The 17,715-nt window shown below is 38.4% G+C and overlaps 1 protein-coding gene across 4 annotated transcripts in view; it reads left to right on the forward strand.

The window, feature by feature from the left end:
• The window catches only part of GCSAML (germinal center associated signaling and motility like), a 49,288-nt gene that overhangs the window by 1,011 nt on the left and 30,562 nt on the right, over positions 1–17,715 (forward strand). For 3 of the 4 annotated variants that reach the window (XR_014057963.1, XM_081505127.1, XM_081505129.1), the window contains exons 2-3: positions 658–1,458; positions 7,114–7,319. Coding sequence is in view for 3 of the 4 variants with exons in the window: in XM_081505127.1 (XP_081361253.1) it covers positions 1,365–1,458; positions 7,114–7,319 (300 nt within the window). In the remaining variant the exon portion in view is untranslated. Of the gene's footprint in view, positions 1–657; positions 1,459–7,113; positions 7,320–16,784; positions 16,885–17,715 lie in introns of those variants that run through there. The other variant, XM_081505126.1, reaches the window with a different exon arrangement.

The raw sequence follows: 17,715 nt of genomic DNA on the forward strand, positions 1-17,715 counted from the left end.
ATTTGCTCAGACTCATGTCCTTTGAGTCATTTTGTAATTATCTAACTGCTATGAGGTCAATAATATCTACATCACTGAGTCACTACAAATATTGGGGAGAAAAGGCACAGGACCACACAAATTAGGCACCCTTAGTGGCAGACATTCTATAAAATATTAACAAATTAATATAACAATTAACATATGTAGCTACATAAACAATTTACAATATCATAACAAGCATACATATCATACATATAAAACTATATAAACAACCAAACGATATAATTATGAACAAAAAATGAAAACAGGAAACACTTTATCTTGGCCTGAAAACAGTATGAGTACATCCAACTCAATTTGTCACCTACTTTGAACTCAAGAAATTTTGTACAGAATTGACATCCCAAACATTCTGCCCCTCCAGATCATTTATTTTTCTCTCATTTTTTAAAAATAATTTTGATCCCTTTAAACCAGCTTCTTCCTCACAAGTGATGAGTTTCTAAATATTACCTCGTGTCCTACCAGAACCACAATTCTCTAATACAATGTGCCTAAGTGCCTTCTTCACAGTCTTGTTCCTTAGTGTGTAAATCAGGGGATTCAGCATTGGGGTGACCAAAGTGTAGAAAAGGGCTACAAGCTTACCTTGCTCATGAGAGTTTCTCTTGGCAGGCTGGAGATACATGAAAATGATGCTCCCGTAAAACAGAGCCACTACTGCCACATGGGACGAGCAGGTATTGAATGCCTTTCTCCACCCTTCTGCTGACCTGATCTTCAACACAGCCCAGGCAATACGGCTGTATGAGACCAGGATGAGACCCAGAGGCAAGACAACAAAGATAAAGCTGGCCACATACATCTCTACTTCATTGAAGCTGGTATCCACACAAGCCAGTTGCATAATGAGGGGCATCTCACAGAAAAAGTGGTCAATGTGGTTGTTCCCACAGAGAGGCAGGAGCATGGTGAGTGTGGAACCTACCATGCTGGTGGTCAGACCCCCAAGCCATGAGGCAAAAGCCAGACTGCAGCAAAGCGTTGGATGCATGATGACAGTGTAGTGGAGTGGCCTGCAGATGGCAGCATAGCGATCGTAGGACATCACTGCCAGAAGGACACATTCAGTTGCCCCCAACCAGTGGGAGATATAGAACTGGATCACACACCCTCCATAGCTTATGGTTTTCTGTGGTCCCCAGAGATTGACCAGGAGTTGTGGGACGATGCTTGTGGTGAAGCTAATGTCCAGGAAGGAAAGGTTGACAAGAAAGAAGTACATAGGAGTGTGGAGATGCATATCCATGCAGGAGATCACAATGATGATGCCATTACCCAAGACAGACACCACATAAATCCCCAAGACAAAGATAAAAAGGATGGGTTCTAGAGAGGGTCGTTCAGAGAAGCCCAGCAGTATAAAAACTTCTGGAAAACTTACGTTGGCTATTTCCATCATACATACAGCTAAAGGTAGGGCAAACAGGTTGCCTGCAGGTGAGTGGGAAGGCACAGGGTGTGAGGTATAAAGGGATTATATCAGTGAGCAAACTTTAAATCTAGATACATATTCATTGCTCCTGAAATCATCCATTCAACTTTATTGTGGATGAGGTTGCATCATCTTCTTGAAGGCCAGTTTGGAATGTGGGCTAAATGACATGGAAATATGCATAGCCTGTGGAAAAACAGACACAGGAAACATTTTTGGCAATGAGTTATTATTGAAATATTAATTACAGAAGCAACATCTGGAATCAACTTAAGTTTTTAGTGATGAGTTATCACTGGGTAAGGTATTTCATGTAACGAAACACTGCACAGGCATTAAAATTGAGCCTGTGCTAAAATTTGCTTAATGTTGTGTGGCAGCCTGGATGGGAGGGGAGCTTGGGGGGTAATAGAAACATTTGTATATGTGGCTCACTTCCTGTGCTGTCTACCTGAACATTGTTAATCAGCTATATTTCAGTATAAAGTAAAAAGTTAAAAAGTTGAGCCTGTGCTCCTTTGCCACTCAGTTAATAGCCACATGGAATCCATCTTGACATTTCTCTTCTCTCAAATCCCACAATAATTGGCAATTTTTTGTTTTATTATTAAATGTATCCAGATTCTCATGACTTCTCACCACCTCTGTTGTTTCTACCCTGACCCTTGCTGTTATCATTTATCACCTGAACTGTGGATGTAACATCCAAACTTGTCTTCCTGTTTCCTTATTACTTCCCTTCAAGTTATTCTCAACACAGTAGTCAGAAGATTACACTAAAATACAATGTGGTCATATGGCTCCCCTGCTGAACACCCCCATTTTCATGGAGCAAAGCTTGCAGGGATTTTCTCCCAAGAGAGCCACAGGCTCACACTCCTCACCTCCTTCAGGTTGTTCCTCAAAAGTCATATTTTACTGAGGGCCTCCCTCACTGTGTTATTTCATATTGAAAATTACAGCTTCCTCTCAGCTCCCTTCTCCCCCTTTCCTGCTTTATTCTTATTCATAATACTTATTACCATAGAACAAATATTCTATTCCAATTTATCGTATTTACTACCTACCTCAATCCATTAGAGTAAAAATTTCATGGAGTTACGGCTTTCTGTTACTTCAGTTTTGGGTCCCCAGTGCTAACCCAGGGTTTGACACACAGAAGTCCCTTAATCAATTATCATTGAATGAGCAAACTGTGAAGCAGTTTTTAGAATGGTGTGCAATCATGGTGGAGGCAGAACTGAAACAAAATGAACGTTACAGTTGATAACCTCACAAAAGTATTTCTAAGAATGAACACTTAAAGCTGTCAAAGTCATGCCCCAGTGACCCAGACTATCTCTTCCTCTTATAAACATTAAATAAACAACACAGGATCTAGCAGGGACAGTGTGTGAAGTCAGAAGCTCCTTAGAAGAAAACAGACAATCAGTCTGCCTCGGGTGTATCTGAAGAGTTCTGGGACTGTTCTTAACAAAAGCATGAATTTTGTCTTTTCAGTCGTTTAAAAGGAAAAGTAAATTTATTATAATTGGAGTCCATGCATTGTGAAGAATAGAGCATTTATAAACTCAACTGTCAACTCTTTTAAAATCCCACAGCAGGGAACTTACCTATTTGTATAACTGGAAGTTGACCAAATGAATAAATTGAACACATTCACAGTTTTAAAAAATATATGTAGAGTTTCCCCATGAATTTGTAGAAATAGGACTCGGAGAGCTTCAGGCATTTGCCAAAATTCATACACAGAAGTTGTACTGCTGTGGTCTTCACTGCACCAGAATGCTGAGACAATCCTCCAGCACACCAGAGAACCCCTAATACTCTGAGAAGGCACCAAGGAGATGTATTCTGATCCCATCCAAATTCAGGAAGCATGGAGAGTTGTCAGGAGTGCTTTCATAATGTGGATGTGGGGGAGGATATGTGAATGAGTATATTGATGTGCAATAAAGAATAGTCATGATACAATAAAATAACTGCCCTGTGCAAAGGGTCACCGCAGATGAATTTATGATGACACAGAAAAGTAGAAGTCTAAGCTGAGGACTGTGTTGTCATCTGTGGGTTTAGTTGCCCCTCTGGAGATAATGATAATTTTGTTGACTCACATACAAAGAACACGTATGAATGTTCCCAACAGATGGGGACCAAAACATCAATCATAGTCATGAGGTAATAGTTTGGTAGAATTTTTGAGGAAGTGGAGATCTTAGTGATAATGTGATTCATTTCTAGAAATGTTCAGTGGCTTATGCAAAGTCCAAGAGTGCAAGTACTGGAGCTACGCTCATGACACCCAGATTCTTAGTAAAAAAAAAAAAATCCTGTAAAGGAAGAGTTTTGCTCATCCAGTGACTCACCAAAACCATTACAATAAAAATCACTCTTGAAAAATGTGACCCAGCCCCAAGTCCTGTGACATTATGACATAAAAAGCATGATGACAGTTACAGGAATGAGACCATATTTTGGAAATCATTTATGCAGTCCTAAACTCTTCCCCTGAAGGTAGGCAACCTACTAAAATACCAAGGACTCCAAAAAAAAGAGAAAATCCTATTACTCAAAAGGATCAGTGCTCATCAATCTTATTGGAATTATCAGAAACTCTGTGATACTGTTTTATCTTAAATATGTACCATGAAAGAAAACAAATAAACTGAAGAATATCACTTACTGATGGCTATCTTTCAGCATCATCTCTCTGTAGTCAGGGTGCAAATATTGTATAATGGACAGTATTTTATTACAATATTTGATAAGATTAACAAATTCAGCGCAAGTGGCATTAAAAACAGGAGAGCATCCAAAGGATTTATTTGGAAGCCTTAAAAATATTGGAAATCTTCATGTCAGTGGTGACAGGTGTACTAAATTCTCTTCTAATGCATGTGTAAGGACACAATCTTAATTTTTAAAATTAGAATAAATTTAAATTAGAGAGAAGCACAGATATTTTCCCTAAGAAAGTGGTTAGCAAAAAGAATGAGGATAATTCACAGTATTTTCAGAACAAGAAATATATGCCAACCACCAAAGGACCAAATATGTCATAAAACTCTTAAAGTCACAAGACATTCATGCTATCACTAGAGCATTCAGGAATGAGACAGAGGGTGGTTACATCAGGGGAGTGAAGTTGGAACAGAAGGAGCTTTGGGAATTTTTTCCCTATTGAATAATTACAATTCTATAATAATTTCTGTACACACAGAATTAATCATGTGTGTACAGAAGTAATATTTTGAATGTCATTTCAATGTTATTTTAGGTTTCTATACTTCCAAACATTGACTGCAGAACACAAGATTTGTGTGTCTACAGAAAGATGTTTTCATGTAGTGGAGGAGAGAGCCTGAAATATTTGTTCACTACAGTAATTTTGGTACATGTCCTACAGATTTTTAAAAAATCCAATTATTCTACTCTGAGTGTACAATACAGTGATAAACTAATACTTTTCTTGATAGAACAAGCTTATTTTTACTGTAGTAAATATGTAACACATTTGGTAATGTACATATTTCAATGCTATTCTCTCAAATCATCCCACCCTTGCCTTCTCCCACTGAGTCCAAAAGTCTGTTCTTTACATCTGTGTCTCCTTTGCTGCCCTGCATTTAGAATCGTCAGTACTGTCTTTCTAAATTCCGTATATATGCATTAATACACAGTATTTATCTTTCTCTTTCTGACATACTTCACTCTGTATAATAGGCTCCAAGTTCATCCACCTCATAAATTTGCCACTGTAACAATTTTAAAGTGTACAAACCAATTGAATTAAACTCATTCACAAAATAGTACAACAATCGCCAATATCTTGGAGAAGGAAATGTCAACCCATTCCAGGATTCTTGCCTGGAAAATCCCATGGACAGAGGAGCCTGGTGGGCTACAGTCCACGGGGTTGCAAAGAGTCAGACACAACTGAGCACCTAACACTTATACTTTCACTTCACACCTTTTATAAATTAATTTTAATTGGAGAATAGTGATTTTACAATGTTGCATTAATTTATTGCTCTATAGCAAAGTGAATCAGTCATACATACACAAATACTGACTCTTTTTTTGATTTCCTTCCCATCCAGGTCACCAGAGAGCACTGAGTAGAGTTCCCTGTGCTATATGGTTGATTCTAAGTAGTAATATTTTTTAATACATAGTACAGTATATATATCAGTCTAATTTCCCAATTTATCCCACTCTTCATTCCTCCCTTGGTAACCAAAAGTTTGTTCTCCACATCTGTGACTCTGTTTTTGCTTTGCATATAAATTCATCTCTACTACTTTTTTTCTAGATTCCACATATAAGTGATACTGTGCGATACTCCTTTTTCTCATTCAGACTTACTTCACTCTGACAATCTCTAGGACCATCCATCTCTGCAAATAGTACTAATCTGTTCCCTCTTTTGGCTAAGTAATATTCCATTGTATATATGCACCACATTAAAAATTTTTTTTTAATTAAAGGAAAATTGCTTTGCAATGTTTTGTTGGTTTCTACCATACGACAATACGAATCCGCCACGCATGCTTAGTCGCTCAGTCATGTTTAACTCTTTGGGACCCCATGGACTGTAGCCTGCCAGACTCCTCTGTCTATGGGATTCTCCAGGCAAGAATACTGGAGTGGGTAGCCATTCTCTTCTCCAGTGGATCTTCCCGACCCAGGAATTGAACCAGGGTCTACTGTATTGCAGGCAGATTCTTTACCGTCTGAGCCACCAGGGAAGCCATAAGTATACATTCATCCCCTCCCTCTTGAGTCTTCCTCCCATCCCCCTCCATCCCACCTTTCTAGGTTGTCACAGAGCAACGGGCTGTGTGAATATTCCATGAGAAGAAAGTGTAGTCTGCCATTTTCAGATGGAATGTCCTATAAATAACAATTATTTATTTGTTTCTATATGTTCTAATGTATCACTTAATGATTATGTTTTCTTTTTAATTTTCTATCTGGATGAGCTCCTTGTGTTACATAGCAACTTTCCACCAGCTATCTTACAAATGGTAATGTATATGTTTCAATGCTACTCTCTCAATCCATCCCACTCTCTCCTCCCTCTTCTATGTCCAGAAGTCTGTTCTCTTATGATTATATCTCTATTCTTGCCCTGCAAATAGGTTCAACAGTACCATTTTTTTCTGCATTCCATACATATGCATTAATTCACAAAACTTTTTTCTTTCTGACTCACTTCACTCTGTGTAACAAGCTCTGGGTTCATCAACCTCAGTTTAACTGACTCAAAGTCGTTCCTTTTTATGAGAGTAATGTTCCATTGCATATATGTACCACAACTTCGTCCATTCATCTGTTGATGAATATCAAGACTGTTTCTATGTCTTGACTATTGCAAACAGTGTTGCAAGGAATATCCAGCTGCATGCATCATTTTGAATGATGGTTTTCTCCAGTTATATGCCTAGGAGGGGGATTGATGGGTCATGTGATAGCTCTATTTTTAGTTTTTTCAAGTACAGATCTTTTGACTCCTTAGGTAGATTTATTCCTAGGTATTTTATTCTTTTTGATATGATGGTAAATGAGATTGTTTCCTTAATCTCTCGTTCTGACTTTTCATTGTTAGTGCTCCTTCTTCCCTCTCACACCCACAGGGCCTACCCAAGTGGAAGAAGCTCTGAAGAGTGGAGTGTGCCCTGGAAGACTGGAGATGGCCCTGGAGGACAGAGGGGCCCCAGAGGGTGGAGGACCAGGCTCTGGGCCCCAGAAAGCTCCCCAGGGCCAAGTGTACAGGGAACTCCAGGCACTTCCTTCAATGGATCCTTCAATTCCCAAGGATTCCCACCCTCTCCCAGCTAAGGTAATGTGCCATTCCTGGCTCCCAAAATGCTCCCCTTTCCCCCAGCCACCTCTCAGGTGCACCAGTCCCCTCCACTTTGTCTTGACCTCCCACCCCCTGCTCCCCACTACCTGGTACCTGGTTGCCCAGGGGCTCCTCTCGTGCACTTGGCCATTGGAGGTCTCCTATCAGTATCTGTTGAGTATCTTAGGTATGAGAGACACTGGACTCCATGTCTTCCCTCTCCACCATCTTGGCTCCACCTTCTATTTTGCCTTATTAATAGTCATATATTTGAAACACTGAGAGTCAAACTTATTTTAATGCAATTACAATATTTACTGTAAACACCTTTTAGGTAAAATATACTAGATGCAAAGAAAAGAATTTCAAAAAATAACTTTTGCCTTATGGGTAGTTACTGACTACAGTTATTGTACAAACCAGAGCAGTTAAGCTCAAATTCTACAGCTAAATGTCTGTACTTGACTTCCCTCATTTCAGGGTCTGATCAGGAACTCAGCCAGCAGGGAGTGCCACTCTGAATTTACTCAGCCTCATGGCTAGAATTAGTGTCCTTGAAAATTGGGGAGATGTTACCCAAAGGATACAACCATGAAGTTGGAAGATGGATAAGTTCTGGGGACCTAATGCACAGCTTTGTGATTATAGTTAACAATATTACATTATGTACCTAAAATTTGCTAAGTGACTAGATCTTGAATGTTCTCATCATGAAAAAAAAGAAAGAAATGGTAAATATGTAATATGATGTGTTGACTGTGTCAACAATGTTAAATATGGTGGTACTTATATTCAATACATAAATGTATCAAATCAATATGACTTAAATTTACATGTTATGTGTAAATTATATCTTGATAAAAAGAAAAAAAATCCTAAAAAAGCATCTGACATGGTTAAAACAAAATGAGAGAGAAATGATTCATACATGGGGGATTTAACCTATAAACCAGATAACTGTCTTCAGTATGGTGTGTCTCTCAATTAGAAATACATAGGAAGAAAGAATGTTAGAAGTTATTACTGAGCATGGTTCAAAGAGCATTTGAATAATAGATTTTTATAGTTATTCCAGAAACAATGCTAAAATTAAGATTACTAAACTATATATATTTAACCTTCTACTTTAAATAATCCAAACCATCTGCTTCTCTGCCAACCGTCAATCCATCATGACATCAGTTTATGCAACTTAACCTCTAATCTTACTAGGTTTTAAAAACATCAGAACTTCTAATATTTGCTAATTCTTAGTGCCAGTGCCTGTCAGGTCATTCAAGAAATCTGATTTTAGTAACTGCTAGGTAAAGGACCATAAACAACAACAAAAGGACCTTATGTCAGGGGAAAATGTGCTATGCAATTTGTTGAGGGAAAAGTCCCTGGTAGGTGATAGGACACTCATGATGAGTATGCTAATGAAAGGTTGAACATTTGCATTCTGGATGGAGAGAATGAGGTCACATATCTGTACACAGGTTGTTAAGCCAAATTGCATCATTCATTGTTCAGGAAAATGTTTTCAATTAGGTCTTGAATCTAAAAGAGATGTAAACAAGACCTCCTCAACTTCTTACACTGTTAGCTTTGGCTTTTGTATCCTTCAGTGTTCCTGATCATTTCTGAACAGCAGCACTGGAGGAAAAACACAGAGTTGTAACATAAGTTTTAATTTATAGCTCAACATTCCAAGAACTAAGATCATGGCATCTGGTGCCATCACTTCATGGCAAATAGATGGGGAAACAGTGGCAGACTTTATTTTGGGGGGCTCCAAAATCGCTGCAGATGGTGACTACAGCCATGAAATTAAACTACGCTTACTCCTTGGAAGAAAATTTATGACCAACCTAGGCAGCATATTAAAAAGCAGAGACATTACTTTGCCAACAAAGGTCCATCTAGTCAAGGCTATGGTGTTTCCAGTAGTCATGTATGGATGTGAGAGTTGGACTATAAAGAAAGCTGAGTGCCGAGAAATCGATGCTTTTGAACTGTGGCGTTGGAGAAGACTCTTGAGAGCCCCTTGGACAGCAAGGAGATCCAACCAGTCCATCTTAAAGGAAACCAGTCTTGAACATTCATTGGAAGGACTGATACTGAAGCTGAAACTCCAATACTTTGGCCACTTGATGTGAGGAACTGACGTATTGGAAAAGACCCTTGATGCTGGGAAAGATTGAGGGCAGGAGGAGAAGGGGATGACAGAGGATGAGATGGTTGGATGGCATCACCAACTCAATGGACATGGGTTTAGTAAACTCTGGGAATTGGTGATGGACAGGGAAGCCTGGTGTGCTGCCGTCCTTGGGGTTGAAAAGAGTTGGACACATCTGAGTGACTGAACTGAACTGAACTGTAATATAGATATTTAGGCAAGTGATGTCATAAAGGGAAATTTTCCTTCTATGTTTGAAAATATGTTGTGGCAACAAAGGTACACTTCCCACAAGTTTCAGATGAGAATCAGTTAAAATAATTATAACATTCTTGAAATCATCATCATCATCATCAGTCAGGCAACTGTAAGGCAGGAAATCTTTCCATCTGTCTCTCTCTACTTAAGCTTAGTGACTGAGGCCCTATAAATTAAACTGACAATAGATTAAGAGAAGGAAATATATGCAAATTTATTAAATTTTAATTTTATATCCATGGGGGACATTTTTTGGAAAGTGAATATCCAAAGGAGAAGTGAGATATGAGAGCTTACATATCATCTTAATAGGAGAAAGGGAGAGAACAAACACTACCTACCAGACAGCAAATGAATTTTAGGTTCTTAGGAGAATAATGGGGGTATGATAAATGGTGACAATGTCTGTTTGAAGGTGATGGTGACTTCCTATCTCCTTTCCTGTGATGATTCAATCTTCCCTGTGATAAAACGCCCAGGGAGGGGATTTACTACAACTGAATTCTTTCTTTGAAGGATGTGTTTAAGTAGATAAGGGGAGCTCAAAGAAAGCTTTTTCCTGCATTTATTGATTATAAAATATCTTCATTACATCAAAGTGGCATATTGTGATCTCCTATATAATCATTTTACCTTTTCTCAAAATTGAGATAACTTCTTTTTTTCCATATAATAAATATAACAAAATTTAAATTTAGTCAAGCAATGACATTAAAAACATTTTAAACCAAGTATCTGGTTTGTTGACCTGAAAATTTTTCCAGTGGTTAATTTTCATCTTATTGGTCTGTCCTTTCACATAAAATAATTGAGATTATTAAGATTTGAGAGTCAGTTTCTTTACCCAGGGTTTGGGTAAGAAACCATTTTGGTTCCAGTATTATCTACAAATAAGCAGAGACTAACTGTTAACAGATAAGAATCTTCTTTCGTCTCATATGCTTGGTCTAGCTCCAAGCTTTACGGAAGTAACTGATACCAAATCTCCCACACGGATGGCTGATGTAATTTAATGTTACAAATATCACTATTTTCATGGAGGGAAATTTCCAGTTAACATTAGAAACTTTAAACAAACATTATCAGCAATGTAAAGATTTATTTGTAAAAAATGCTAATTGTAGCATTGTTATAATAGAAATACTGAAGTAACAAAAAAACAAAAGAGAGAGAGAAAAAAACAAAAAACAATCATTACATGGTTATATAATAAGGTACTTTGCATCATTAGTAATGATATTATGAAAATATAATAACAGTCATCCTACAAAAGAACTTTACACAGAAAATTATAAGATACTGATGAAAGAAACCAAAGATGACATAAATAGATAGAGAGATAGTCCATGTTCCTGGGTAGGAAGAATCAATATTGTGAAAATGACTATACTACCAAATGCAACCTACAGATTCAATGCAATCCCTATCAAATTACCAATGACATTTTTCACAGAACTAGAACAAAAAATCTCACAATGCATATGGAGATACAAAAGACTCCGAATAGCCAAAGCAGTCTTGAGAAGAAGAATGGAGCTGGAGGAATCAACCTTCCTGACTTCAGATTATACTACAAAGCTACAGTCATCAAGACAGTATGGTACTGGCACAAAAACAGAAATATAGACCAATGGAACAAGATAGAAAGCTCAGAAATAAACCCATGCACCTATATGTACCTTATTTTTGACAAAGGAGGCAAGAATATACAATGGGGCAAAGATAGCTTCTTCAATAAGGTGCTGGGAAAACTGGACAGCTATATGTAAAAGAATGAAATTAGAACACTTCCTAACACCATACACAAAGATAAACTCAAAATGGATTAAAGACCTAAATGTAAGACCAGAGATTATAAAACTCTTAGAGGAAAACATAGGCAGACCCCACTCGATGACAGAAATCAAAGCAAGATCCTCTATGACCCACCTCCTAGAGTAATGGAAATAAAAACAAAAGTAAACAAGTAGGACCTGATTAAACTTGAAAGCTTTTGCACAGCAAAGGAAACTATAAACAAGGTGAAAAGACAGCCTTCAGAATGGGAGAAAATAATAGCAAATGAAACAACTGACAAAGGATTAATTTCCAAAATATACAAGTAGCTCATACAACTCAATGTTAGAAAAACAAACAACCCAATCGAAAAGTGGGAAAAAGACCTAAAGAGACATTTCTCCAAAGAAGACATACAGATGGCTAACAAATGAAAAGACTCTCAACATCGCTCATTATTAGAGAAATGCAAATCAAAACCACAGTGAGATATCCCCTCACACCGGTCAGAACGGCCATCATCCAAAAGTTAACAAACAATAAATGCTGGAGAGGGTGTGGAGAAAAGGGAACACTCTTGCACTGTTGGTGGGAATGTAAATTGCTACAGCCACTATGGAAGATGGTATGGAGATTCCTTAAAAACTAGGAATAAAACCACCATATGACTCAGCAATCCCACTCCTAGGCATATACTCTGAGGAAACCAGTGTTCAAAAAGACACATATATCCCATTGTTCATTGAAGCACTATTTACAATAGCTAGAACATGGAAGCAACCTAGATGTCCACTGACAGATGAACGGATACAGAAGTTGTGGTACATATACACAATGGAATATTACTCAGCCATAAAAGGAACACATTTGAGTCGGTTCTGATGAGGTGGATGAACCTGGAACCTATTATACAGAGTGAAGTGAGTCAGAAAGAGAAAGATAAACATTGTATTCTAATGCATATGTGGAGAAGGAAATGGCAACCCACTCCAGTATTCTTGCCTGGAGAATCCCAGGGACAGGGGAGCCTGGTGGGCTGCCGTCTATGGGGTCGCACAGAGTCGGACACAACTGAAGTGACTTAGCAGCAGCAGCGGCAGCAATGCATATATACAGAATATAGAAAAATGGCCCTGAAGATTTTATTTACAGGGAGCAATGGAGAAATAGACATAGAGAATAGACTTATGGACATGGGGAGAGGGGAGGAGAGGGTGAGATGTAGGGAAAGAGTAACATGGAAACTTACATTACCATATGTAAAATAGATAGCCAATGGGAATTTTCTGTATGTCTCAGGAAACTCAAACATGGGCTCTGTATCAACCTAGAGGGATGGATGGGGAAGGAGATGGGAGGGAGGTTCAAAAGGGAGGGGATATATGTATACCTGATTCATGTTGAGGTTTGATAGAAAACAGCAAAATTCTGTAAGGCAATTATCCTTCAATTAAAAAAAAATTTAAAAGAAAGAAAATATATGTATATTATCATATGTGAAACAGAACACCATTCCATGTTCGATGCATGAGACAAATGCTCAGGGCCGGGGCAATGGGATGACCCAGAGGGATGGGATGGGGAGGGAGGTGGGTGGGGGGCCCAGGAAGGGGAACACATGTAAACCCATGGCTGATTCATGTCAATGTATGGCAAAAACTATTACAATATTGTAAAGTAATTAGCCCCCAACTAAAATAAATAAATTTATTTTACAAAAAATAAAAGGAATTCATTTTTCCACCAAAAAAAAAAAAAAAAGAAGAAGAAAAGAAAATATAATAACAGTCATCCTAACTGGTATGAGGTGAAATCTCATTGTGGTTTTGATTTGCATTTCCCTAATGAGTAGTGATAGTGAGCATCTTTTCACATAACTGTTGGCCATCTGTAAGACATCTTCAGAGAAATGTCTACTCAAATGCTTTGCCTATTCTTTTATCGGGCTACTTATTTTTCATTATTATTTTTGCTATTGAGTTGTATGAGTTTCTTAAGTGTTTTGGAAATTACCTTTTTATCAGATACATAGTTTGAAAATATTTTTTCTTTTCTGTAGGTTATCTGTAGGTTGCCTTTTCCCTCTGTTGACTGTTATAACATAATGCCTATAGTTAACCAAAAGGTATTGTACACTCAAAATTTTGTTAAAAGTGTAGATCTCATGTTAACACATGCAAGCACACACCCACATGCAAACACCAAAAAGATGTAAGGAAATTTTGGAGGTGATGGCTATTTTTGTTAGCCTGATTGTGGGGATGGTATTGAGTATATATGTGTGCCTGCTAAGTTGCTTCAGTCGTGTCTGACTCTTTGCAACCCCATGGACTTAGCCTATCAGGCTCCTCTGTCCGTGGGGATTCTCCAGACAAGAATAATGGAATGGGTTGCCATGCCCTCCTCCAGGGGATCTTCCAGATTCAGGGTTTGAACTCACGTCGTCTCTTATGTCTCCTTCATTGGCAGATGAGTTCTTTACCACTAGTGCTATACTATATATAATATAGGGCTATACAATTTATATGTAAATATATACACTCACAAAATTGTATATGCTAATTATAATTTGGATTTTTTAATTCTAATTATCCCTCAATAAAGCTGGAAAAAAAGGAAAAAATAAGAAACTACTCTTTGAAAAACCTATTTAATGGCATAGAAAGACATGTGCAAAGGAAGATCTCCTTTTGGAAATTTTTTAAGCCAGGGGGTGCATATGTGTATTCACAGAGCAAAGACTATAAATATACATTGAAATACATAGAAATTGTTTCCGGGTAATAGGATTCTGGGTTATTTAAATGTTTTCATTTTTTCTTATCTGTACTTTCTAGATTTTCTATGCCAAGCATATAATAACAATGATAAGAAAAACCCATGTTATCAAATATCTGACTTTAAAAGTACAAAGTGAGATGATAGTTCTGACTGTAAGAGTAAATCGAATGCATTTTGTGTGCCTTCCAAAGAAATGAAAACCGAAGCTGTTGATAGGGAAGAGATCAAGTAGAGAGAGCAACCACGTAGAGAATATTGACAGGGAGGATTCTTCTAAAGGATAAAAATGACCCACATCAAGTGTATAATTTGAGATATTGGCTTTGAAGGTTAGTATTTCTTGTTCTTCTACACAGCACTGAGACTGCTAAATGAAATTTCTTATAGCATGCATGTCAGCTCTTCCAACAGTCACAGCCACCATCATTACAGAATACACTTTCACTTAAATACTATCTATTTCATAGGTGAAGAATGTCAGGTGCAGGAGGCTCATTGGCTAGCCTTCAGTAGTAGAATTAAGAGCATTAGTCACTCAGTCATATCCAACTCTTTGCAACCCTATGGACTGTAGCCCACTAGGCTCCTCTATCCATAGGATTTTTCAAGAAAGTATACTGGAGTGGGTTGCCATTTCCCCCTTCAGGAGATCTTCCTGACCCAGCGATTGTATCTGCATCTCCTGTGTCTCCTGCATTGCAGATGGATTCTTTACACTTTAAATCCTTTTCTTTCTCCTGATCGACTCACGCTAGTGTGAGCAGAGGGGAACCTAAAGAGGTTGAAGAAATTGGAGACCTTGGGTGTTACTACATCTCCATCACTGTGTCTGGCTCCCAATGGGGACCTACTTAAGCATTTAGGGACTGATGAGTTTATTTGTGAGTAATAAATGGTTTATGGCACTGGCTCTCAAATCTCAGCAGGCAATAGGAGGACACAGCCCAAGAGTCTCTGATTCAGCAGGTGTGAGCTGGGGCCCGAAAATTTGTATCTCTAACAAGTTCTCAGGTGACATGGATGCTCTTGGTCTGGAACCATGCTTTGAGAATCCCTGGTCTAGCACTGTGTTCCTTAAAGGATCAACAGGAGTGGCATCTACCCAAGAGTTTGTTAGAAAGGCAGATTGTTGACCTCAGATTGACAATTAGAATCTGCATTTACAAGATCATCAGATGATTATTATAGATGTGAAAGTTTGGGAAGCAGGGCTTTAGCACACAGTTTCTCAGATACGAGTTGGGTAAACCATAAACCCAGAATGGGATGTGTGACAATCTTGCTGCAGGTATATTTTTCTCACAATTGTGATTGAAACATAAACTAGAATTTAGAAATTTCTGAACCAGAATTTGGGCTTTCCCAGTGACTCAATGCAGGATCTACCTGCAATGCAGAAGCCACAGGAGACATGGGCTCAATCTCAGGATTGGGAAGATCCCCTGGAGGAGGAAATGGCAACCCAGTCCAGTATTCTTGCCTGGAGAATCCCATGGACAGAGAAGCCTGATGGGCTATAGTCCACAGGGTCGCAAAGAATCAGACACAACTGAAGCGACCTTGCACACACACACAAGGCCTGATACTTCCTGAGCTCTGTCAATGGCTAAGTTAGAGCATCCTCAGTCCTGGTATTTGGAAAAAAAGAATTGGAACATATGAATATATAGTTTCTGAATTCAGCAGATCAATTTCATGTTGGATGAGAACTGAAGAAAAGTGGCTACTTGCTCTCTACTCTGTTGCGTGAGAACTATAACGAAAAAGCTATTTCACTCTCCCAGCAACAATGGCTCAGAGTCAGCAGTCAGCTCATTGCCTGCCTTGAAATTATCACTGGGGCCAGCTTGTGCTTTGTGGCTCTGATGCGCGGTGTAGGGGAGGAAGTGGGCGACCAGATGGTGGAGATTGTATGTTAGTTAGGCCCTGTCACCTTCCCCCTTGTAATGTTAGTCTTGAAAAAACAACGGGAAGAAAAGTTTCTTTTTTGCGTACCTTGAATAATGTCCAGGCTCTTCTATTTTTCTTACTCTTTCTCTGCAGTCTCGTCTTCTGAAGTATCAGACCACTAAGGAAAGGCATTTACATTTTATTTGATTTTTATGAATGGAAAAACAAACAGACGTTTGTTCTGTTTTTAACTTTATTTCTTTTCCTTATAGGAGGGTTTCTTTTTGTGTGTTTGGAAGAGGACAAAATACTGAGAGTCTTGAAATCTCAAATTTCTGAGAAATAAGGATAGTCCCTGCCCTGACTCTGAAATCTTGAAATTTTCTTGAAAGCAAAATGAACCCAGAGTGTTAGATTTATTCTCTCGTGTTTCAGCCTGATTTTCCCACACTGCACACACACTCACACTCACACTCACATCTCTTCCTTCTCCCCTCCCCTGCCTTCTCTACCGTGCCTATGCCCATCCTCTGGCAACTTGTCATTGGTGAAAGCATGAATCAGTGGTCAGATGTAACATCCTGCCCCGTTTTGTGGCCACTGTTACTTTGGTCAAGACACCCCAAGTGGAATTAAACTCAGGATCTGAGAAACAGAGTACAGTGAAAGGATGGGAAATAATCTCATGAGAGAAATCAGGTGAGTCCTGACTCTGGGCATAGCCCTTCTTGGGAGAAGAGACAGGGAGAGGGAGGTGGGGTGTGTGCATTTGGAATGGTGGATCAGTTGTTCTTGAAGAAGGTTGAACTTAAAGACAGCATCTCCTAAGAACACACAGGAACCTCCCAATCCACTTTCTCTTGGCTTACTTTGGAATTGTGGTAGGTTGCCAGATTTAGAAAATAAAAATACAAGATGCCAGTCAGATCTGAATTTCACATAAACACATGCATTTTTTTTTTCAGTATAAGTATCCCTCATGCAATATCTGGAGCACTATTGCACATGTCATGTGCTGTGCATGGGTCATACTTAAACTGAAAAAGTTGTTCTTTATCTGAAATTCAAATTTAACTGTGCATCCTGTCTTTTATCCAGCAACCTGGGTCTGTGATCACTTGAATTTTCCCACATCTCTTTCTTCATCTAGGTAGAGGGCTTATCTTGCCATTCATTGACTTCATGGGATCAGTGTGAAAATAAATACTCAGGTTCTCACAAATTGTTGAAACGAAAGAATTCACTCAAGTGTTTTTAATTTAAGTAGTGCCTTTTGTGGGTGATTTTTATCCCTATTCTCATCAAACACTTCCCTCTTTCTCATAAGTAAATAACTTTTTCTTTGTCTAAGATATATAGACACATTTCATTTTGTTGTTGTTGGAATGACATTTATTTTATTCTTTATTGGAATATAATTGCTTTACAAGACATATCTTTTTTATCCATTCATTTGTGGTCTTAGATTGTTTCCAAACAAGATATATCAAGTGTTGGCAAGGGTGTAGAGAAAAAGAAAGACTTGTATAC

The sequence above is a fragment of the Giraffa tippelskirchi genome, chromosome 6, assembly GCF_054371585.1.
Source record: "Giraffa tippelskirchi isolate mGirTip1 chromosome 6, T2T-mGirTip1v1.2.pri, whole genome shotgun sequence".
NCBI classification, from domain to species: domain Eukaryota; kingdom Metazoa; phylum Chordata; class Mammalia; order Artiodactyla; family Giraffidae; genus Giraffa; species Giraffa tippelskirchi.